Source organism: Trichechus manatus, unplaced genomic scaffold (genome assembly GCF_000243295.1).
Source record: "Trichechus manatus latirostris isolate Lorelei unplaced genomic scaffold, TriManLat1.0 scaffold00070, whole genome shotgun sequence".
NCBI classification, from domain to species: domain Eukaryota; kingdom Metazoa; phylum Chordata; class Mammalia; order Sirenia; family Trichechidae; genus Trichechus; species Trichechus manatus.
This window is the reverse complement of record NW_004444006.1, coordinates 3,333,635-3,357,452: the sequence shown is the minus strand read 5'-3', so window position 1 is coordinate 3,357,452 and position 23,818 is coordinate 3,333,635. Positions and strand designations below refer to the sequence as shown.

The following is a 23,818-nucleotide window of genomic DNA, read 5'->3' as shown; positions in this document are numbered from 1 at the left end:
TTTAGAAAACTTTCTGAAAGTATGCATCATATACTAGGCACTATGCTAGGAACTCATGGACTTGACATTCAATGACTTCCCATTCTACTATTTTTACTTCTATCATCTGTAATTATTTCAACTTAAACCTCCTTAATTTATTAAAAAGATGATGTACTTTAATTTGACAAGTATGTTGAATTTAAGAACTTTTTTATTGTAAATATAATTATTGCAGAAAATTTTGAAAAAATTATAGGAATAGTGAAACAAAAAACAAATCCCCTATACAGAGACAATCACTGTTAATATTATAGCACATTTCCTTCCAAATTATGTGTCTGCCATCTCTTCCTCTGGATGTGTGTGTACATGTGTTCATGTGTGTGTGCATGTATATATTGTACATGATCGTGTATATATGTGTACATGTGTATCTGCTCTCACATTTGTATATATGTATCTGTGTATGTATATGAGCAAACAAGTATTTATACATTCCTTCAACAAACATTTACTGAGTTCTCATTATGTACCAGGCACTGTGCTAGACACTGGAGATCCTGTAGTGAACAAGACAGATTCAGTTTCTGTCTTAATGAAGCCTACACTCTTGTGGAATAGACAGATGAGGAAAAAGGGCACAGATAAATAAAATAATTGAAGGTTGTGAAAAGGACTATGGAGGAAACCAAAAGGGACTAAAATAAAGAAAAAGAATGGACAGTTACTTTAGATCAGGTGGTCAAGGAGGACCTATGAGGAGATGACGGAGCCCTGGTGGCACAGTGTTTAAGAACTCAGCTGCTAACTAAAAGGTCGGCAGTTCGAATCCACCAGCCGCTCCTTTAAAACTTATGGGGCAGTGACATTTAATCTTAAATCTAAAGGAAGAGAAGAAGCAGGCATATGAATAGTGGGGAAAGAACAGGAAGAGGAAACACGCACAGGCCTTAAGATAGGAAATAACAGTATACTCAAGGAATGAAAAGAAGACTAGTAGTGTCTTTAGATACCAGTGAGAGAAAGGAAGAGTGGCAGGAGATGATGTCTGATAGGCAGGCATAGGACCCGTAGGCATGGCAAGGAGTTTAGATTTTAGTCTAAGTGCAGTGGAAAACCACTGAAGGTGTTGTTATGGATTGAATTGTGTCCCCCTAAAATGTGTGTCAATGTGGCTAGGCCATGATTCCCAGTATTGTGTGGTTGTCCTCCATTTTGTTATCTTATGTAATTATCCTATGTGTTGTAAATCCTAATCTATATGATGTTAATGAGGCAGGATTAGAGGCAGTTATGTTAATGAGGCAGGACACAATCTATAGGATTAGGTTGTATCTTGAATCAATCTCTTTTGAGATATAAAAGAGAGAAGAGAGCAGAGAGAAGAGGGACCTTATTACCACCAAACAAGAAGAGCCAGGAGCAGAGTGTGTTCTTTGGATCTGGGGTCCCCGTACTGAGAAGCTCCTAGACCACGGGAAGATTGATGACAAGGACCTTCCCCCAGAGCCAACAGAGAGAGAAAGCCTTTCCCTACAGTTGGCACCCCGAATTCAGACTTTTAGCCTCCTAGGCTATGAGAGAATAAATTTCTGTTTGTTAAAGCCATCCACTTGTGGTATTTCTGTTATAGCGGCACTAGATAACTAAGATAGGTCTCAAACAGGGTATGACATGAGCCAGTTTGTGTTATGTGGAGAATGGCTTGGAAGGGGCCAAAAGTGGAGGTGAGGAAACCAATTAGGCATCTAATGCAGTGATCCAGGCAAGAGAAGATGTTGGCTTCGTTTAGGGTGGTGATAGTGGAAACAGAAAAGTATGGCTGGATTAGAGATATATTTTGGAGACAAAACTGACAGGAATTATTGATGGGTTGGATTAGGTTATGTATATATATGCAGTACATGCACATGCATGCATATAGGTACATGTTTTTTGTATATGTATGTGTATCAACACACATACATATATATACACTTTGTGTTTATGTGTGTGTGTCTGTGTGTGTGTGTCTGTGTGTGTGTAGATAGAGAGGGAGAACCAAAAAACCAAACCCATTACCATCAAGTCGATTCCAACTCATAGTGGCCCTATAGGACAGAGTAGAACTGCCCCATAGGGTTTCCAAGGAGAGGCTGGTGGATTCAAACTGTTGAACTTTTGGTTAGCAGCCTGAGCTCTTAACCAGTGCTCCAGAGAGAGAGAATGCACATGTTTATATGGTTTATATATGCTCACCTATTTGCTTTGTAGAAAGACTAGAGCAATTTTTACTACTACCTATTAACATTTTGTAGTCCCTGGGTGGTGTAAAGGGTTAAGTGTTCGACCACTGACTGAAAGGTTGGTGTGGTTCAAGTTCACCCAGAGGTGCCTCAGAAGAAAGGCCTGGTGACCTACTTCTGAAAGGTCACAGCCATCAAGAATCCTGTGGAGCACAGTTCTACTTTGAAACACATAGGATTGCCATGAGTCAGAATCAACTTGACAGTAACTGGTTATTACATTTTACCTTTGCCGGCATTGAGTATTATTTTTTAAAATATTTGTAATTTGATAGATGAAAATAGTATTTTTTTATTTGTGTATTTGATGTCTGAGGTTGAACATTTTGTACTTTACAAGTATTTTATTGATCATTTGTATGTCTTCACCCCAAAATATTGCTAATATGAAAATTGGTCTAGACTTCTTTGATCTTTTAGCATTATGGCAGTCTTCATTAAGGTACAGAATCTCACTTCATTCATTTATCCATTTACTTATCCATTTATTTTTAACATTTATTGATCACCTACTGCCAGTGCTGAGGATAGAGAGAAAAGACACAGTCCATTAACTTAATGCCCAAATTATGAATGGCTTTGCATGCTGTCTGAACAGGATCTGGATGAACAAATTTGTTAGTAGTTCTTATTTTTTTAAACCAAGTCCAGTGAAAATGTTTAACCTAATATGAGAATAGCTATTGTGGACCTGTTTGTGTTTGCATGAGTGCTTTTAACACTGTACTGGGTAAACACTGTGTGGAGTTTTATTTCTGTGCTCATGTTTCCTTTATTTGATTAATAAGAAGGTGCCGTGTTAAAGTTATTTTTACACATTTTCCCTAGGTTTTGGCTTTTCTTCACAGCCTCTTCATTTCCAACAGCCTGACTGTGGAGCTCACACAGGACTTCCTCCCATACAAACAACAGCTCCAGCTCAGCTTGCAGAATGTGAGTTTGCATGTGGATTTCCCTTTCTCTCTCTCCATTCAAATTAAATTTAAGCCTCAGTGATCTTGCCCTTGGAATTCTAGGTTATTGCATCCCAGCTATCTTGTCAGGACACAATGGTGTGAATCACAAATATTTCAGCGTATTGGACTGTTCTTGCTCTTCTAGTTTCAATTCTTCCCTGTCTTTGAGGCAGAGTACTCTCTGTCCTAGCCCACCTGTCCACCCACCAACACATCCATCTATCCAGTATTTAGTAAATGTTGCTAATTTGCATCTCTTCCAGGCAGTAACCCATCTATGGGCTTGTTTAAACATAGGTTTTATGCTACTTCCTTCCTGGTCAGTTAAGACACTCTCATTGTGGGTCTTATTAATATGAATGCCCATTTTCCTGTATTTCTTTTTTCTTTTTTTACTAATTTTTGCTGTTGTTAGTTGCCGTTGAGTTAACCCCACCTCATGGCGACCCTATATACAAGAGGATGAAATGCTGTCCAGTCCTGTGCCATCTTCATGATTGTTGGTATGCTTGAGTCCATTATTGTGGCCACTGTGTATTTTGAGTGCCTCCCAACCTAAGGGGCTCATCTTCCATCACTTTATCAGACAGTGTTCTGTTGTGATCCGTGGAGTTAGCATTGGCTAATTTTCAGAAGTAGATTGCCAGGCCTTTCTTCTCAGTCTGTCTTAGTCTGGAAGCTCCACTGAAACCTGTTCACCATGGGTGACCCTGCTGGTATTTGAAATTCTGGTGGCACAGCTTCCAGCATCACAGCAGCATGCAAGCCACCACAGTACAACAAATTGACAGATGGGTGGTGGTACTTTTTATTAGAGTTAAATAAATTATTTTTAAAGCCTTTCTCTACTTTCTTTCCCAGGCTGTTTCTTATTGATGGACATAGGCACAGTCTTGTCATACTTGTCATGTGTATTACTTTGCTCATCAACTTTTTAACTCATGTTTGATGAATGTTTATGAATATAATGAACATACTCTTTATAAATCATTGTGAAAGGTATTAGACATATAGTAATTAGGCATGTAAGTTTTCTGTCCTGAAGGGACATAGAGTCTCTTGAAGGACAGAGATGTAAACACAGTTAAATCATAATCCCTTGTAATTTCTAGAGTAGTGTCAAGTCCAAAATTTTTTAAGAAGTGCAGAGGATGGAACAATTGACTGCCTGGTGGAGTTAGAAAAGGCATCACTGAGGTAGTGACTTTGAACTGGGTCTTATGTTGCATGAAATATTAAAAAAGGATTATTATATGAAAAAAGTTGGTAAGTAGTAGTGGAAATATCCCTCACTTGTTTGTTTATAAGGATCCTGACTTACAGTTGTTGTTATTGTTGTTTTCGTGGATTGTGAGAGTGCCTGTCTTCCACTGATATCCTGTGAATTCTTTTACATCCAGATTAATCACTTGAAATTCCTCCAAACATAACTTGACAAGTACAAGTTTAACAACAAGCCTATGTATATATACATATGGCTGACTCATTTACAGGATCATAGATCTATAGAGTGGGCCCAATCAGATAGGGCAGCCCAGATCACCCTTTTTACTGATATCATGTCATGGCTTTGAGATTGAACACTAAGAGGCCTATCTCTAGTGATTCTCATGCTGACATTTCAAGCTGTGTCTTGTGTTTCAGTTGTGTAGTTTTTAATAAATTCCTTCTTACCATTAACTTTTGTTATTCATGACTGTGAAAGCTTAACTTCTCTATTGGCTTATATTCAAAATATTCAAAAAGAACATCCTCTCAGATATTTTATCCTAACAGCCAGGATTTGGTTCATGGTCAAGTAGGCAGTGGCTATACTTGAGGCAGAACTTAGAAGTTACCATGAGAGTATTGTCTCTGGGAACCTTCTCTACAGTCCCCTTTTTACAAAGCAGAGGTCAGTCTGGTGATCGGAATTCTAGAGCTCTTATTTTTTGGAGCCTTAAGTAATTCTCAGTTGAAAAAAATCTCCCAGTCATGGTTTTATGGGTGTAGTGTTGTTTGTTTGTTTCTATTCCCATCTTTAACATCATTAAACTTTATAAAATTGTTTTATAGTCATGATGCCATTGAACATTTGTTTTTTGCTATGTTTTAGTCGTGATGTAAGCAGAGAAAGTTCTGTACTGGGTCTCTGACCAATAAATACTTATTTTTGATGTTATTTATGATGATAATGATTACGATGATAATGTCTTGGCAGACAAGAAATCATTTCTCCAGTACCCGGGAAGAAATGGGAGAACTTAAGAGAAGGATGAAAGAAGCTCCCCAAACATGCAAACTGCCAGGACAGCCAACCATTGAAGGCTATCTTTATACGCAAGAAAAATGTATGTAGAAATACAGGGTTACCTACTGGGTTTCAGTAGGCTGGTGCCTACTGCCACTTAGCTTTTTTGAACTCCAGGCACCCATGTTGCTCACAGACTCTTGGCAGCTACAACTCTTTGGAGAACATTCTGGGAATAGTGAAAATAAAAGGAAGGAGATCCCATAAGATAGATCATAAAAGAGCACAATGCTCAAGGCAGACATTCTTTACTAGTTAAGATAAAGTATTGTTTGGTTTTAAGAAGACTTCAGGGGATATTTTTGGTTTAAGGATTAAAGAATCTTTCAGGGCAATAGTTTTGGGGTTCATCAGCCTCTATGGCTCCAGAAAGTCTGAACTCCATGAGAATTTGAAATTCTGTTCTGCATTTTCCTCCTTTTGACCAGGATTCTTCTATAGAATCATTGATCAAAATGTTTAGTAATGGTATCCAGGCACCATCCGGTTCCTCTGGTCTCATGGCAAAGGAGACAGTTGTTCATGGAGCCAATTAGCCACACAATCCATTTCCTGTTCCTTACTCTCCCTTCTTCCTCTGTTGCTCCAGGCAAATAGAGACCAGTTGTTGTGCCTTCAAAGCTTTTAAGACCACAGGCACAACTCAGTGAACTAGGAAGTAGAACAGATTGACAACAGCAACTCGAAAGATGAGATAGGAACCTTAGGGGGCCATGAATTTATGTTAATTGGAGAGGAATAACTCAGAAAAGAAGGGTGAGGAAGGTTGCACAATTCAAAGAATGTAATCAGTGTCACTGAATTGTACATGTAGAAACTGTTGAATTGGTGTATGTTCTGCTGTGTATATTCTCAACAACGACAAAAAATAAAATAAAATAAATTATTTAAAAAAGGAAGGTTAAATTGGAGGGGAGGCCAAGGATTTGTCTTACAAAAGCTCTGAGGTGATAACAACTTCTCTGAAATTCAAAATGGGGACTGGATTGAAAAGGAGGTAGGAGAAAGGAGATAGGCAAATACCTAGTATATGCTAGACATGGTGCTAGGTGCTTTAAATTCACTATCCTATTTAATTTTTGAAACTACCTTATCATATCCATTTTACACATGAGGCCACTGAGGCTCAGAGAAGGCCGATTATCAATTGAAAGTCACTCAACTAACAAGTGGCAGGCTTAAGATTAAACTCAGGTTTGTGAGATGCCAAAAACCATGTGCCTACCACTATACCCTATACCTTCCACTGCCTTAGGATCACATGGTTGCTCTTAAAGCACTTAATGATTCTCCATGATTTCAGTGGATATGGCACACTAGTGTTTGTTGTTCATTGCTAACCAAGAAAAATGGGTTAACTCATCCAGTCATTGAATATTTCAGAGGATTCAAGCCATTCATATCTCCTAAATAACATTATACAAACCCTTATGTGCTATTTGATTTTCCTTTTTGCACTGTGACCCAATGCCTCCATACCCTCAGTAAGACAGAGCAGATATGGAAAGCACTGTGCCCATGATAAAAGTTAAGATCTCCATATGCGTAGTAGGCAGGTGGCTATGTAGAGCTGAGGCTTAGGGGAAGGGCAGGGTTGGATCTGGAGGATGACTGTGAAGAACAAGTTATACACAGCTTCTTAGGGGTGGACTGACGACATAGCCAAAAAATTTTATTCTGTCAGCTCACTTCTGCCTGTCTTTGTAGGGGCTTTGGGAATATCCTGGATGAAATATTACTGCCAGTATGAGAAAGAGACCAAGACTCTCACCATGATGCCTATGGAGCAGAAGCCAGGTGCTAAGCAGGTCAGTTTTTGTGTGTGGCAGTATCTCAGAAAATAATTTGTGTTGACACTGTGATGCCTATGGAGCAGAAGCCAGGTGCTAAGCAGGTCAGTTTTTGTGTGTGGCAGTATCTCAGAAAATAATTTATGTTGACTTAGTGTCAGATAATCAAGTCCATCACTGTCAATGAAGCCATGACTTTATATGTTCTCCTTGGCATAACTTTGCTTTGAGCCAGATACTACTTAGCTGAGTGTAAAAGCTCCCTGTTAATTATATCAGGCCTTCTGCAAGTGCCTGTACTCTTTCAGACCATTTATTAAATTACTGTAAGTACCTGTCACATTGTACAAAGATTATATGCAAAAATATGGATGAATTGGGGGAGGAGAGTATTACTTGCTTTTAAGAAGGTTCTACTTTAGAATTTCTTTAAGTAGGAAGAATTTAAAATATGATTCAGTTTCCAAAAATTCATTTTTTTAAAGGAGTACATCTATTATGTAAAGTTAGAATCACCTATACCCCACATTGCACGTAATACTGCAACGCCTTTAAGCAGTTAATACCTCTTTTCTGCCCTCCAAACCTTCCCCACTCCCAAAAAAGGCAAGATAAGTTTAACACACTGAGAAGATAGTTTACTATCTTCTGATTGTCAGACAAACTGTTCATATTCTAAAGTAGCTAAATGTGTTTCTTTCCCCTTTAACTGACTCTCAGATGGGGTCTTAAGGCATGAATTTCAAGGATTTCCACTCTATGAATTGTTTGTTGATAGCACTTCAAGGCCCACTTCTTAGCAGTGAAAGTAGTAGTTTTGTGAAGACCTAATTTAGGTAGGCAGAAATTTGGAGAAAAATTGGGGCAATTTCCCTCCATTTTTTGGTGCTTTCCGTGGAAGATCTCTCTTGTGTGGCTTGTTCATATGAAATTAGAGAGAACTGAGATTTGGTGGCAGGCTGTTGAAAACTTTTTTTTTTTATTCTTTAACCACAGTATTTGCCACTCTGCCTTGAGTGTGAGTTGGAGATGGGATTCACCTCTAGTGAAATATACCAAATGGGGCTTGTTACTCTTTCAAGACTCCAAAACCCTCCTTAGTTTCTAGTCTGTCAGTTACCAAAGTACCTTTCACTGTGGTGCCAATAAATTCATCTTGTGCTGCAGCACAGAATTTGTTCCAGTTGAGTCAGAACTTAGCTGACTTATATGACTGGCAAGTGTTTACAAACAACACTGGTCTTCAGTCTCTTCCTCTTATTTTCCACACAAATTATTTCCCAAATCCCAGACTTTAAAATTACTGTTTTAGGCAGTAAGCTTATTTAGGCCCTTTTTCTCCTGCTCAGATCTGCTCACTGCAAAGCCCGAGACAGGGGCAACAGACACTACTTTCATATCCTCTTAGCAGATGAGGGAGCCTTGGTGGCACAGTGGTTAAGAACTCAGGCTGCTAACCAACAGGTTGGCAGTTTGAATCCCCCAGCCGCTCCTTGGAAACCCTATGGGGCAGTTCTTCTCTGTCTTATAGGGTTGCTATGAGTCAGAATTGACTCTGCAATGGGTTTGATTTTTGGTTTTGGTTTAGCAGATGAGAACAAACCCTCCATTTTGTTTTTCTTTCCCTCCTCCCTTTTCACTGAGTGGCTGCTTGCAAAACTACAATACCATCAGCCTAAGCAGTTTTGATACGTGATTTCTTATGGAATGAAAAGATGAACTTGGTTCTACATTGAGGAGAGGGGGAAAGTAGAAGTAGTTACTTGAATTTCCCCAAATGGGAGTTGGAAATGATTTCTTCTTGTCGATTATCTGACTCAGTTCTTAGTACTAATTTGTGTTTTAGAAATATAATAAAACAAATGATACTATAACAATAATAGTACTAGTGGCTTTTATGGTGCTATTGTTATTATGTTGCTGTTCTTAGGTGCCATCGAGTGGGTTCTGACTCATAGCGACCCTATGTACAACAGAAGGAAACACTGCCGGGTTCTGGGCCATCCTCACAATTGTTGTTATGCTTGAGCCCTTTGTTGCAGCCACTGTTGCAATCCATCTTATTGAGAGTCTTCCTCTTTTTCCTTGACCCTCTACTTTACCAAGCATGATGTCCTTCTCCAGAGACTGGTACCTCCTGATAACATGTCCAAAGTACATGAGACACAGTCTCGCCATCCTGGCTTCTAAGGAGCGTTCTGGCTGTACTTCTTCCGGGACAGATTTCTTCGTTCTTCTGGCAGTCCATTCAATATTCTTTACTAGCACCATAATTCAAAGGTGTCAATTTTTCTTCGGTCTTCCTTATTCATTGTCCAGTTTTTGCTTGTATATGAGGCGATTGAAAATACCATAGCTTGGGTCAGGTGCATCTTAGTCCTCAAAGTGATATCTTTGCTTTTTAACACTTTAAAGAGGTCTTTTGCAGCATATTTGCCCAGTGCAATAGGTCGTTTAATTTCTTGACTGCTGCTTCCATGGGCATTGATTGTGGATCCAAGTAAAATGAAATCCTTGACAACTTCAATCTCTTCTCCATTTATCATGATGTTGCTTATTGGTCCAGTTGTGAGGATTTTTGTTTTCTTTATGTTTAGATGTAATCCATACTTTGATCTTCATCAGTAAGTGCTTCAAGTCCTCTTCGCTTTCAGCAAGCAAGTTTGTGTCATCTGCATAAAGCAGATTGTTAATCAGTCTTCCTCATTAACAACAAGAACATTGCCATGTTCTTCTTCATAGGGTCCAGCTTCTGGGATTATTTGCTCAGCATACAGATTGAATAAGTATGGTGAAAGGATCATTTCTTTTTATCATTTATGTTTCTAAAATGCAAACTAGTACTAGGAACTGAGCCAGAGCACCATAAAAGCCACCATTTATTGAACAAGGAGGTCTGATGGCTCAACAGTAAAGCACTCAGCTGCCAACCAGAAGGTTGGCAGTTTTAATCCACCCAGCCACTCCACAGGAGAAAGACCTAGTGATCTGCTCCCATAAAGATTACAGCCAAGAAAATCCTGTTGGACAGTTTTGCTATATCACATGGGGTCACTACAAGTTGAAAAACGACACGATAGCACCTAACAACAACAATACTTTTTGAATGTCTGCTGTGTGCCAGGCACTGAGCTGGAGACTTTACGTCATTGCCTCATTTACTCTCCCAGCAAGTATGCAAAATATCATTTTCCCAGTTTGAAAATGGAGGAATTTTCCCTCTTTCTGTCTGTGGCACTTTTTTTGTTAGTGTTTCCTACAGAGTTCAGCCTGTCTACTCCCATTTATATTGTGCTGTTCATCTCACAGAGCACTTTCCCAAACACTGTTTTACTATCCTCATCCCTCCCCTGTAAGGCATTTGTGGTAAGAGGGAAGAGTCCTGCATTTTGAGTCTCAAGGACTGGGTTTAAATCCTAGCTCTGTGGCCTAGTAGCTTTTTGGCATTAAGTAAATTACTTAATCTTGCTCAGTCTATTTCTTCATCTGAAAGGTGGCACAGATGATAATAATCTGGTTCATAAACATTTATTGAATTTCCTCAACTGAAATGTGGCTCAGATGAATATCTGGTTCATAAACATTTATTGAGCACTACCTATTTGCTAGTGTTAAAAGCAAAACAGAGTTTCTGTAAAATAAGAGTTTTATTCAGAATCAAAGATTTGCAAATTGGGAAGTGCCAAAGTGGAAGTTCAAAATGACATTCCTAAGATGAGGCATAAGTGCATGTCTTTGATACTCAGTTTTGCAGAACTTTGTACACAGTTGAGAAGAGTACGAGAGTACATTTGATTGGTTGACGTTCAACACGCTCTCCTAAGACTCATTTATCAAGAATTTCTATTGGCTAGGGTACTCCACCTTAGCTACAGTTTCTTGCATTCCAGAGCTGGTTCCTTCTGTGTTCTGCAATGTTCTGGGTGTGGTCAAAAGTGTGGTCATGGGTCACACACTCTAAAAAGCAGAAGCAGGGGCATAGGACAAGGTAGAGTCTGATTCAGACCTGTGTCAGCCATTTTAGTTATGTCAAGCGCCTCAGTTTTAGAGTGCTCTTCTACACTAGGTACTAGACATATAATGATGAATAAGACACTGCCCATGTCCTTGAGGAGTCCTCAGTCAAGTGGAGAAATCAGACATGAAAACGGGAAATTTTACTATAATGCGGAGAGCACATAATGGGAAATACATGGGCTTAGGGTAATGCGAATGGTTACGTGCTGGGCTACTAATCAAAAGGTTGGCAGTTCAAATCCTCCCAGAAGCACCTTAGGAGAAAGGCCTGGCGATCTATTTCTGAAAAATTAACCCTACGTGTTGTTTTACTCTGACACACATGGAGTCACCATGAGTCGAAATCAGCTCGGGAAGGAATGTGGAGGAAATGAAAGCTGAGCTGTATTTTGTAGAACAAGTAAGAGTTTAGCCAGTCAAAGAACATAGGGAAAGCCATTTTGGGTGGACGGAACAGTATATGCAAAGTCATGGAGTCAATAAAAGAGTGTGTGTGAGAAATAAGAGTACTTCTATACTGCTGGGGCATAAGCAGATGGGAAATGACTGAAGATGAGGCTGGAGTTGTGGGCAGCTCTTGAGCTGTTATGCCACCAATACTGAGGGAGGTGAGGGTTTAAAGAGGCAGGGTGAGTATATGACACTGTTAATAACTCTCTTCTTGAAAGACTGTAGCAAAGCAATGCTCATTATCCCAAGTATTGGGGTCGGTAAGGCAGATTGGAGGATTAATTTTGGGTTTGGTTTTTATAGTGCAAGAGCAGCAAAAGGAGAGAGGTATTGGACAATTAACCATATGGGCCAGTTTGGATGGCAAAGTGTCTGAAAGTGCTTAGCATGGTTCCCAGGCAGAGAGCTGGCACCCAGGAAATGTTTTTGAGTTTGAGACCTTAGGGTTGGTAGTATTATCTATCCCCTTTTAATAGATTGCAAAGTTAAGACTCAGAGAGGGAAAATGATTTGCTCAGGGTCACATAGTTGTAAATGACATAAGTGAGACAAACCAAAAACCAAATCAGTTGCTGTTGAGTTGACTCCAACTCATGGCGACCCCATGTATGTCAGAGTAGAACTGCACTCCACAGGATTTTCAGTGGCTGATTTTTCTAAAGCAGATTGCCAAACCTTTCTTCCGAGGTGCCTCTAGGTAGACTCGAACCTCCAACCTTTTTGTTAGCAGCCACATGTTAACCGTTTGCACCACACAGGGACTCCTAACTGAGACAAAACCCCAGGTTTTAAAGCTTCCTAGTTTATTGCTTCCTAGTTTATTGCTGGAGCCCTGGTGGCATAGTGGTTAGAAGCTCAACAGTTCAAATCCACCAGCTGCTTCTTGGAAACCCTGTGGGGAAGTTCTACTCTGTCCTATAGGGTTGCTATGAGTTGGAACCTACTCGACGGCACCCAACAACAGCAACAACAGTTTATTGCTAATTCCGTTATACCAACTTGGGTGACCTTGGGCAAATTATTTTACCCCTCTGAGCTTCACTTTCCTCTAAGGATTGTTGTGAAGAAAGTTAGTTTAACAAATGCCTAGTGTAATATGTGATGCATAGTACATGATGAATAAATGTTACTTCTCTTACCTGTACTACATTGTCTCTGTTGAGATAATAGAGAAAAACTGAACAATATGGGACCGGGGAATTTTAATCTATGGAGAAAGTGGATTTTAAGTGACCTTGTTAAGTGCACACAAGGCTGAGGTGGGCCACAGTATTCTCCAGATATGAAATATCAAACGTCAGCTTATACAAATTTGCTTATTTCCACTATACCTGCCCCACCTTAAGAGAGATTGCTTTAGCGATTCTTGTCATCCTCAAGAATGTGGGGGTGGGCAACAAAAATGTTTGTCTTCCCTCCTCCATCTGCCACTTTAATGGAAGCCTCTTTGCTCAAATTCCCTCTGACTTTCTAAGGAAGGCTACAAAAAGCCACTTACCCTGTTATAACCTCCGTACTTAGAAAACTCATGAAAATTTTATTGTGCATGCTTAACGTCATTTGGGCAGCCCATTTCTGCTTCACTTCCCTGAGATAACGTATATTGAGCTTCCTACTTATTCTGCCTCATTTGAGAAAGAACACTGGTCTACCTGAGTACTTTCTCTTGGTCTCAGCCATTGCTTTTTGAAGCAGGGATAAACCATCTGCCATCTTGCTGGAAGTACTCTTTTAAGGGACAAGGTTCTCAGTGAGCCTACACATTGCTCCTGCTGCCTTGATAGATGCCTTCCAAGTTGCAATGAGAACACCACAAGAGGCAGAAGAAACTTCTGTGCATTTTTTTTTTCAAATTGACTATTATTCCTTCTCTTGTATCAGGGGCCCTTGGACTTCACCCTGAAGTACTGTGTGAGAAGGAAGACAGAGTCTATCGACAAGAGGTTCTGTTTTGACATAGAAACTAATGAAAGGTAAGCTGGGCTGGTGTGAATTGTCAGGGTCCACAAGTGCCAGATGCTGAGCCTAGCTAGGTCTTTTATTTTCCTCTGTCATCACTTGTTGATGAACAGGAGCAATTCTGTTCAAGACATCGTTATATTGGCTCTCTTGGCTGCTCTTCACAGGGATCCCTGTTAGGCCTGGCTCAGAGCTGATTCTCTCTGTGCAAGTTTTAGTTAGCCTTGCCTCACCTGCGAGGAGCCCCGGTGACACAGTGGTTAAAGCACTCAGCTATGAACTGAAAGGATGGCGGTTCAAACCCACCAGCCACTCCGTGGGAGGAAGATGTAGCAGTCTGCTTCCATAAAGATTACAGCCTTGGAAACCCCATGGGGCCGTTCTACTCTGTCCTGTAGGGTTGCTATGAGTCGGAATTGACTCCACAGCAACAGGTTTTTTGTTTTTTGGTGCCACACCTGCTCTGGCTATAAAAAGTCATTTCTAGGATTGAATTTTCTGTCAGATATGCAAATGGTTAGCATTTGGTGATGCTGCAAATAAGATGGAATAGCAAAGTTCTCTCTTTTTTTATCTATTAATATAACAGAAAAGAACAAGTGAATTGGTATACATTTTGAGGGGAGGGCAGATAGGGTAGAGGGTGATGGTGGTATTAGGGAGTCTTTATTACTCCAGTTTATGCAAACATGATGCAGACTTCCCATACTTTATAGCTATTTATGTGAACTGGAAATAGTTTAACCTTCAGATATTAGAGCTGTGGCTTTCAGATTTTGGACTTAGTTGCATTTGTTTCTCTCCCGTACCCCCGGTTTTTTTTCTGAACTTGAGCAATTTTATCAGAGGGAAACTTAACCTTTAAATTTTAAAATGAGAGCGTTTGGAGTTATTCTGGGGAAAGACATGCCTTGTAGTTGAGAGGTTGATCCAAAATTCAGTGATTAAACGTGTTTCTAGATTTTATTTCAGTCTATTACTTCTGTTATTAGGTATTGAGTAATAGAACAGATTTTAGCAATATGATCAGATTGCTAGAAAGGCACTTGAAGGGTGAATTACAATATTATGTGAACAAAAGCTATTAGTGACGGGGATCATAAAGATCAGATTAAGAGATGAGGATTTTTTTTTTGTTCGGGAATAAGTAACTATTAGTCTGTTTCCCCATTTTAAAAATTGGGATATCATTATTTGACCCTCAGAATTTTTGTTTGTGAATCCAGATGACCTTCTTTGTTAAAAATGGATGCCCCCAATCAAAGATGGCTGTGATAGTAAACATTGTGTAACCATGAGACTGTCACTCATTTCCCCCGACAGCTTCAGGCTCATTAGGAAAAGGGGAATTACACTCCTGTTTACCAGAGAAAATAACCTTTGACTGTAGTTTCCCTCTCAGGAACCTTTAGTGTCTCTGGCTTTACAGTATTAAAGTGCTTAAAAGAAATTAAAATCTACTCTGATCCCTTTTCAGCTTAAATTTGCAAACTGCTTGCAAATAACACTATCATTGTTTCAATGCAGTTACAAACAGTTTGGCTGTGAGGTTATGAGCTGAGACCAATTCATCTTTGTGTTTCTTTCACCTAATGCTATGCATGTCTCATAGTAGGTACTAAATTTGGTGTTTATTGTTAAATGTAGTTTTTTTTTCTACTCCAGAATGCTGAAGAATTCTGAGACTAGAACCAAGGAATTAAAGTTTTGTTGTGTCTATGATTTTAGTTACCATATATTGGGTACTTTAAAAACATTCCCACATTTAATCCCTGCTCCTCCCATTTTATAGGTGAGGAGACTGAGACTTATACACCCACTCCTCACTTACTGACATGGTTAGGTTCCAAAGTTATGCAAAAATCAGCATTATGCAAGCATAGAGAATGACTACATTATTACATAACTGCCAAATTACATCATTACCTAACTGCCAAATCACTGAGAATCATGGCCCAGCCAAGCTGACACATAACCTTAACCATCACAGCCAGCATTACCCTTGCTTCGCGTCTCAGCATTCGTTACTGCCCGATGTATGTCGTTGATGCGCAAAATAGTCAGACAGTAGATTTTCTACTGTTGCCGTAAATGCAAAATGTCAGATAATAAGATAATTGATAAGTGAGGAATAGGTGTATGTTTATCTGACTTGCCCAAACAAATTCACATAGTAAGCAGCAAGGCTGAGCTCAGACCCTAGTCTGCAGGACTCCAATGTCCATGCTCTTTTTATTTCATTCTATTGTCTATGATAAGCAGAATAAACATATTGTGAAATAGAGCATCAAATATAATAATAAATAGGTGCTGAGGTGCCTCTCTGCACATGTGGTTATTTGAAGGATGTGATATCTGCTTTCCTGGCAAGTCAATCTGATAAAAAGAACAGAATCAGGCTGTCTGCAGGCATCAGGCATATGTCATCATATTCCCTGGAGCACAGAGCAAAGAGCTTTTTGAGTCCCCTTTCATATTTCAGAAGTAGGGATAACATTTTTCATTTAGTGCTCCTAAAAGTATTTGAAACCATAGCCTCATGGCACATCCTAGCTTGATGGCGTATAATAATAATAGTAACAACTGCTAACATTTGCTGGGTACCTCCTATGTAACAGGCACCATTTTCAGCCTTTTAAGAGTATACTGTATTTTTATGCAAACAGCACATGCCTTCTGCATTTGTTTGCCAACTGCACCTACCCCCTACAAGGTATTTTCATAAGCGCTGCTATGCCAGTTTTTTTTTTTACATGTTGCCGTAAAAATTTAGCATAGCACGCTTAGGAAAATATACTTCGCGGGGGGAGGGCGCTGTGGGCAAACAAATGTAGAAGGTACACATTATTTGCATAAAAATACAGTAACCTCCTTTAGTCCTCACCACAGTCCCATGAGGTAAGGGGTGTTATCCCTATTTCAAAAAAGAAAATAAGGAGGCAGAGAGAAGGTGAGCATCTTGTTCAGTGTTAACACAGCTGGTAGATGGTAGAGCCAGGATCCAAATCCAGGCATTCTGGTCTCCAAGCCCATACTCATAACCACTGCATTCTACTGCCGTTATGTTATACATGTCTTTTTGTCATAAAGTTAGTCAGTAGAGGAGTCTGGACTAGAAGCCAGTACTTTTTCCATTTTGTCGTCCTGTCCTTAATGATATTGTTCCTTGAATTTGACTTTCTTAGCACCCAAGAATCTCCAAATGCTTCCATAATACCTACTTCATAGGCGTATTGGTAGATTAAATGAGTTAATACATGTAAAGCTGCTAGAACAGAACCTGACACTTAGTGAGAAATTCAATAAATATTAGTAGTTATTATTAGTCTTAAGAATTTCTTAAGTCAGCCAAATAGTCTCCTTCCTGTGCCTGAGCCAGTATGCATGTTGTTAAACTCTTTCGAACTGGAAATGTTCCTTGAATATCGTAAATGGTAGAAAGAGCACAGCCATTTTCCTGATGGAGGAATGTGCTCATGATAAACATGCTCACCTCCCGAGCCCAGACCGAATGGCCAGCTCCCAAGACAAGGAGACAGGGAGAGCCTCAGTTTGGCTCAAGCACAGTGGGTCCAATTTAAGTCTGCATTATGGTGAGATGTCCTGGCATCTGCCTTCCTATTTCATTGCCTGACCCTGGCATGAGGCCACCAAGATACCACATTTCCCAGTATTCCCAAAGTTGCTGTTCTCTAAGTTGTCCGTTATCATTCTGAGTAAAGGTGATTTTGAACAACTGGAGTTCCATATACCTGTGCCTGTTTAGTGACACCTCTCAGGGCAGAGAGGAAACCTAGAACACAAGACTCCATGCTATCAGGTGAGTTTTCTGCTTTAAACTTGTCTTTTTTTTTTCCTTCCCTTAGGCCGGGAACCATCACTCTGCAAGCCCTTTCTGAAGCTAACAGAAGGCTATGGATGGAGGCCATGGATGGAAAAGAACCTGTAAGTTATCTGAGACACTGGAGAAACCTCAACAACATAGTCCAGTGTATGAGTGCCCTCTAGTGGTATCAGTGGGGTTAGGACAATTAAATAGTAAAAGATTGATCAGATGCAAAATTTTAGAACTGGAAGAATTGTTGATTCCACGTCTCTTGTTTAATCAGTGAGGCAACTTGAGTTCCAGAGAGGGTAAGGGACTTGTCTAGGATAAGCCTCACAGAAGGCATGAAATGTTGGCCTAGAATTCAGGTTTCTCAGCTCCCTGGTCTAGCATTAGACTATGTGGTTGTGTCAGTAAGATCATAAAAAAGAAAATCAAGCCTTTCTTCTGATTCTAGAATTAATATATTTTCACATAGAAGGCTGGAAAATAATTGCCATGGCTGTGAACAAGCATTTACTGAGCTTTTATTCAAAATTGTTTTGCTGCCCCCCTCTTACTCCCTCAGCTTAGTTTACTCTCTTTAAAGGTGCAGCTGGTTGAGGGCACGGCTTTGTCATTCTGTATCCCAAGAAGTACGGTTCCATTTAAAATACTATTACAGGGGAGGACAAGTGATCACTTAAAAGTGTTAGTGATTAGCATAGCAAGACCCATGTGAGCAGTCAGAGATCATTGAAAAATAGTTTTTCTTCAGTAACTTCTGGTAGGTTTCTTCCAGTGTTATATGAAGTAATTTCAACTTATATTGGAATCATAGAAGCCTGAATTTATATCCTGGCTTTGTCATTCAATGGTTGTGTGACCTCGAGCATGTCATTTTACCTCTCTGAGACTCAGTTTTCTCCTCAGTATAATGATTTAATAATCTCTGCTCGACCTACCTCACAGGGTTGTTTTGAATAACCAAGTGAAAGCCACTCTGTAAACTATAATGTGCTATATTAGTTTTAGGTATTCTTAACTGATTTGAAGGATGAGTGCAAAGCTATCAGGACTTTGAACTGGTTCAAACCATTTTAGTCATGTCTGAGGAAGTGAAATTGGAACAGACCGAAATTTTTAAAATTTGGGTGATCTGGAACCATAACTGGAATGGGAAAAATTACAAGTTGAACCCCTGCAAAGGGAGCCCTTTCAGGAGCCTGATGCATGAGACTGAATTATTGCAAGGACTAAGGAAAGCGACACACATTCAAAGTGGAGCGGTAGGCTGCCATCTCTGAGTGGGGGACTGCTATTTCCAACTTTGCGCAAAATCCAAGGGCAAGATATTTGGTTGCTATGCATGCGCATGCTGCCCTTGTTTTCTAAGAGGGAGATTAATCTTCTAGCAGGGCTTTGACCCGTAAGTTTTTCCATTCTAGTTATGGTTCTGGTTCACCCAAATTTTAAAAATTTGGGTGTGTTCTGGTATCATTTCCTTGGCAATTATTGAAGCAGGAAGAACTGGTTCAAAGCCCTGAAAGCTATTGAGACTCAACACTCTTTGGATATAGTCCCATCCCCTTGCTTTATTCAAGGCAAAAACTTGCTAAGAAGGGAAATACATTCCAGGTTTGTATTTCTGTGTGTCCTCGGTGTCCTGGAGACTGTGGAGTAGTGCCCAGATCCCTGCATGCATTTAGAGTAACAAGAAGGTAGCAGAAGAAAAGTGATGGTGTAAGGCCTGCCATCCAGAGAGTAGGCCAGCAACCCTCGCCCACCTAAACGTGGTGCTTAACTATTACACGGCTGTGACGTTTCTCTAGGAGAATGCTATGAGGATCATCAAGGCACTTATTGCTCAATTCCTTCTCCTGCACTTCGCTCTCTATTTAGGTGTTTAAAGATTTAAGGATGTAGATGGCCTTTTGTGGAGAATAATATTAGAACACTATATAATGTTTTTTATATATATATAATGTTATAACCTGTACATGGACCAAGAGGCAGTCGTTCGAACAGAACAAGGGGAGACTACGTGGGTTAAAGTCAGGAAAGCTGTACGTCAGGATTGCATCCTTTCACTGTAGTTACTCAATCTGTATGCTGCACAAATAATCCGAGAACTGGACTATATGAAGAATAACGCGACATCAGGATTGGAGGAAGACTCATTAACAACCTGTGTTATGCAGATGATAACAACCTTGCTTGCTGAAAGTGAAGAGGACTTGAAGCATGTACTGATAAAGATCAAAGACAACAGCCTTCAGTATGGATTACACCTCAACATAAAGAAAACAAAAATCCTCACAACTGGACCAATAAGCAACATCATGATAAACGGAGAAAAGATTGAAGTTGTCAAGGGTTTCATTTTACTTGGATCCACAGTCATGCCCATGGAAGCAGCAGTCAAGAAATCAAAAGACACCTTGCGTTGGGCAAATCTGCTGCAAAAGACCTCTTTAAAGTGTCGAAAAGCAAAGATGTCACCTTGAAGACTAAGGTGCACCTGACCCAAGCCATAGTGTTTTCAATCGCCTCATATGCATGTGAAAGCTGGACAATGAATAAGGAAAACCGAAGAAGAATTGATGCCTTTGAATTATGGTGTTGGCGAAGAATATTGAATATACTATGCACTGCCAGAAGAACAAACACATCTGTCTTGGAAGAAGTACAGCCAGAATGCTCATTAGAAGCAAGGATGGTGAGACTAAGTCTCATATACTTTGGACATGTTATCAGGAGGGACCAGTAATCCCTGTAGAAGAACATCATGCTTGGTAAAGTAGAGGGTCAGTGAAAAAGAGGAAGACCCTCAACAAGATGGATTGACACAGTGGCTGCAACAATGGGCTCAAGCATAACAACGATTGTGAGGATGGCGCAGGACTGGGCAGTATTTTGTTCTGTCGTACATAGGGTCACTATGAGTTGGAACCGACTCAACGACACCTAACAACAACAATAATGTTATAACATGGACCCACTGAATGTGGATCCTCACCAACTTGGTTATGGAAGACTTCATAAATCTCTTGTTTGTAAATGTGGCACCAAGAGTTAGCCAGCACAGAAATTTCTCTCACAGAAATATCAATGGGCATATACACATGTAAAAATTTTTCTTTTAAAAGGAGAGATTGTTAAAGCAAACATCTAACTGATGATTCCTGCAGCCTAATGTTACTGCTTTACTAAACTCCCCAACCACTAATTTATTTGCATCATGTGAGTGCCTTTGCTTAAAGAGTCAAAGAAGATTGGGACTTGGAGGAACATCTAGTCTAGCTCTGCTTATTTTACAGATGAGAATTTTGAGGTTTAGAGAATGGAAATGACATGCCCAAGTTTCATAATGAGGTTGAAGATGGGGCCAGGACATAGGAGAAAAATGTAGAACAGAATTCAAATTCACAAAAAAAGACAAGACTTACTGGTTTGACAGAGACTGGAGGAACCCCAAGACTATGGCCTCTGGATGCTCTACTAACTCAGAATTGAAGCCCCTCCCGAAGTCCACCTTTCAGACAAAGATTAGACAGGTCTATAAAACAAAAAATAACACACGTGAGGAATGTGCTTCTTAGTTCAATCAAATACACAGACCAAATGGACAACACCTGTCCAAAAGGAAGACGAGAAGGCAGGAAGGGGCTGGAACTAGATGAGGGACACGGGGAACCTGAGGTGAAAAGGAGGCGCATGCTGTCACATTGTGGGGATTGCAGCCAATGTCACAAAACAATATGTGTATAGATTTTTGAATGAGAAATTAACTTCTGCTGTAAATTTTCATCTAAAGCACAATAAAATTTTAAAAAAAGAGTCAAAGATTTACCCTTCAGTCTCACACATAGCTGTCTATCACAATGCATATTTCAAGACCACTGGGAGAAATCTTGGTAAATGCACGGATCTCTTTTAGATGGACACACCTTTCCACAGAGAAACCTCCATTAACTAGTCTTTGTAATGGGGAAGTTGGTATCAGGAGCATTTGTATTTCACCATGAAAGCCCTTTACCCAGATATCCATGAGAAAACTACTTCCTTTCTCTCATATTTTTGTTTCCATCATAAAAATGCTCCATGCTTTATGTAAGTAAATGTCTAAGATGAGCAGGCTACAACTTCAGCTACAGTGAGCTGTTATGAAACCCAGTGCAATTTTCCAGGGCTGTTAATCTGTTTTCTCGGAACTTGGCAATGATGATTCAAAAAATGAAGAGTTGAAAAGTGCCCAAAATGAAAAGTTTCTTCTTGTTAAAGTTCTAGAGTCTAATGGTTTTGATGGCTTATCCAGGGAAAGAGATTTTATAATATCCGCCCTATCTATCTCTAGTGATTCACAATACCCATGGTTCTTTTTGTTTCTCTTCTTTTGTAGATCTACCACAGCCCCATAACAAAACAGGAAGAAAGTGAGTCACTCAAATTTCTGTTCTGCTGACATTACAAACTGCCAACTGTCCTAATCACAGTAAATGCTATCATTAATGATGTAATATTGATGCAGGATTGTATATGGATGCCTCTAAGTGAAATGAAAATCAGATCTGCTTGTTTTAAATGTGTCTGTTGATTAAACTAAAGAAGTCACTTTATCTTAGCTTATGGTGAGGGTGGTAGTAGTAATATAAAGAAACACGTTATTATCCTTCTTCTTGTTCTGAGCATATGATAGAAATTGTGTTCGTTTCCAGGCTAGCATTTCCAATTTGATGCCTAAAGCAGACGTAAAAACAAAGGACAAGCTAAAAACATTTTTCATTATAAGAGCTAAAACTATAAACCTTCTCTGAATAAAAGGAACTTTCCTGCATTTCAGGGTGATTGGAAAAAGGGACTAAGCCCCCAGATCTCTCACTACAATCCCTTGGCATGGCCATTAAATGTTTGGTAGGTGAGGCTTGTTACAGCAGGTCTAATTCTGCTTTTCTTTGCTTGAAACAGTGGAGCTGAATGAAATGGGGTTCAAGTTTGTTAGAAAGTGCATCAATGTCATTGAGGCCAAAGGTAAGAGCTTTTGAATCTGGTCACTCTAATTTTATCCTGGGGCAGTTTTTCTAAAGTAGCAATGATATCATCTATTGGGCAGGACTCATGTTAGGAATGTACACTATTTATAAATCTTCAGCACTAGACACAATTTGTACACTTCTGGAAAATTCTAAGCAAGTGGTATCTAATCATATTTAGATAATTTGTAGTTCCCTGCTTTCAAGGAGTAAGAGCTTCAAATTGCTTGTAAAGAATTCTAAAATAGTACCTGCACTCCTCAAGCAGCGTTTTGATGGTTCCATCCTAAATAAGAGTCCAATTTCTGCTACAATACATATTGGTTTGAAAATTGATGGAGCAAAGCTAAACTCAGGCAAATGTGGAGCCAGCATTTTTCTAAGTTGACAGTACTTCCTAGTTTCCCTCTGAGGACATTTGGAATGTGGGCAGGTATAATGTATGAGCCAAGCCTCTTTTTTTCTTAAAAATATTGCCTCCATCTTTTTCAGCACATGAAATAACCTTTTCCTTCACATCGCCATACTCAGCCCTCTCCTCCTTTATACTACTGCTCAAGGGCAACCTGAAGGTTGATACTTCCTTTGGAAAACCTTTTCATTTAAATTCTAGCTCCTTTTCAATGTGGCAGCATCATTCTCAGCCATCTGTTGCTATCCATTTAAGCATAACTTTTCTATTTACTGTAGAGTGTATTCTCTGTGTTCAGATTAATGAGTGTCTGGTACAACCCAAATGGAAGTATGGCTAATTTGGAGAGATGCCTGTTGCAGGCAAGGACTGGAAAGATTGAAGAGAGTGAGCTGACCCCTTCCTGTGTGAACTGATTCCAGTGTATAAGTACCTGCTTTCTCTACCCTGGGGAGATGAATGGGGAGATGAAAGCTCCCTATAAACAAAACTGACCTAACTTTCTTTCCCTAGGGATCAAGACAGAGGGGCTGTACCGCACCGTGGGCAGCAATATTCAGGTTCAGAAGCTGCTGAATGCCTTTTTTGGTAATAATTTTACCTTCATAATTCTTATTGGGAGGAGGGTATGTCTTAGAAAGACATTTGACTCAAAGGGAAAGGAGACATTGGAATATCTTTTTTTGTTTTGTTTTGTTTTGTTTTTTCTTTTTTTTACAGTGTTGTGCAACAATCACCACTGTCTATTTCCAAAAGTTTCTATCACCCCAAACAGAAAGTCCGTACCCCTTAAGCAATAACTCCCCATTCCCCCTCTTTCCAGCCTCTGGTAACCACTA

General features: G+C 39.7%; 1 protein-coding gene across 1 annotated transcript in view; it reads left to right on the top strand.

The window, feature by feature from the left end:
* OPHN1 (oligophrenin 1) overlaps window positions 1–23,818 on the top strand; it is a 628,143-nt gene that overhangs the window by 373,905 nt on the left and 230,420 nt on the right. Inside the window, exons 8-15 of the mRNA XM_004380093.2 lie at window positions 3,096–3,200; window positions 5,424–5,553; window positions 7,221–7,321; window positions 13,652–13,743; window positions 17,596–17,674; window positions 21,937–21,970; window positions 22,503–22,565; window positions 23,493–23,567. Of these exons, the coding sequence (XP_004380150.1) occupies window positions 3,096–3,200; window positions 5,424–5,553; window positions 7,221–7,321; window positions 13,652–13,743; window positions 17,596–17,674; window positions 21,937–21,970; window positions 22,503–22,565; window positions 23,493–23,567 (679 nt within the window). The remainder of the gene's footprint in view (window positions 1–3,095; window positions 3,201–5,423; window positions 5,554–7,220; window positions 7,322–13,651; window positions 13,744–17,595; window positions 17,675–21,936; window positions 21,971–22,502; window positions 22,566–23,492; window positions 23,568–23,818) is intronic.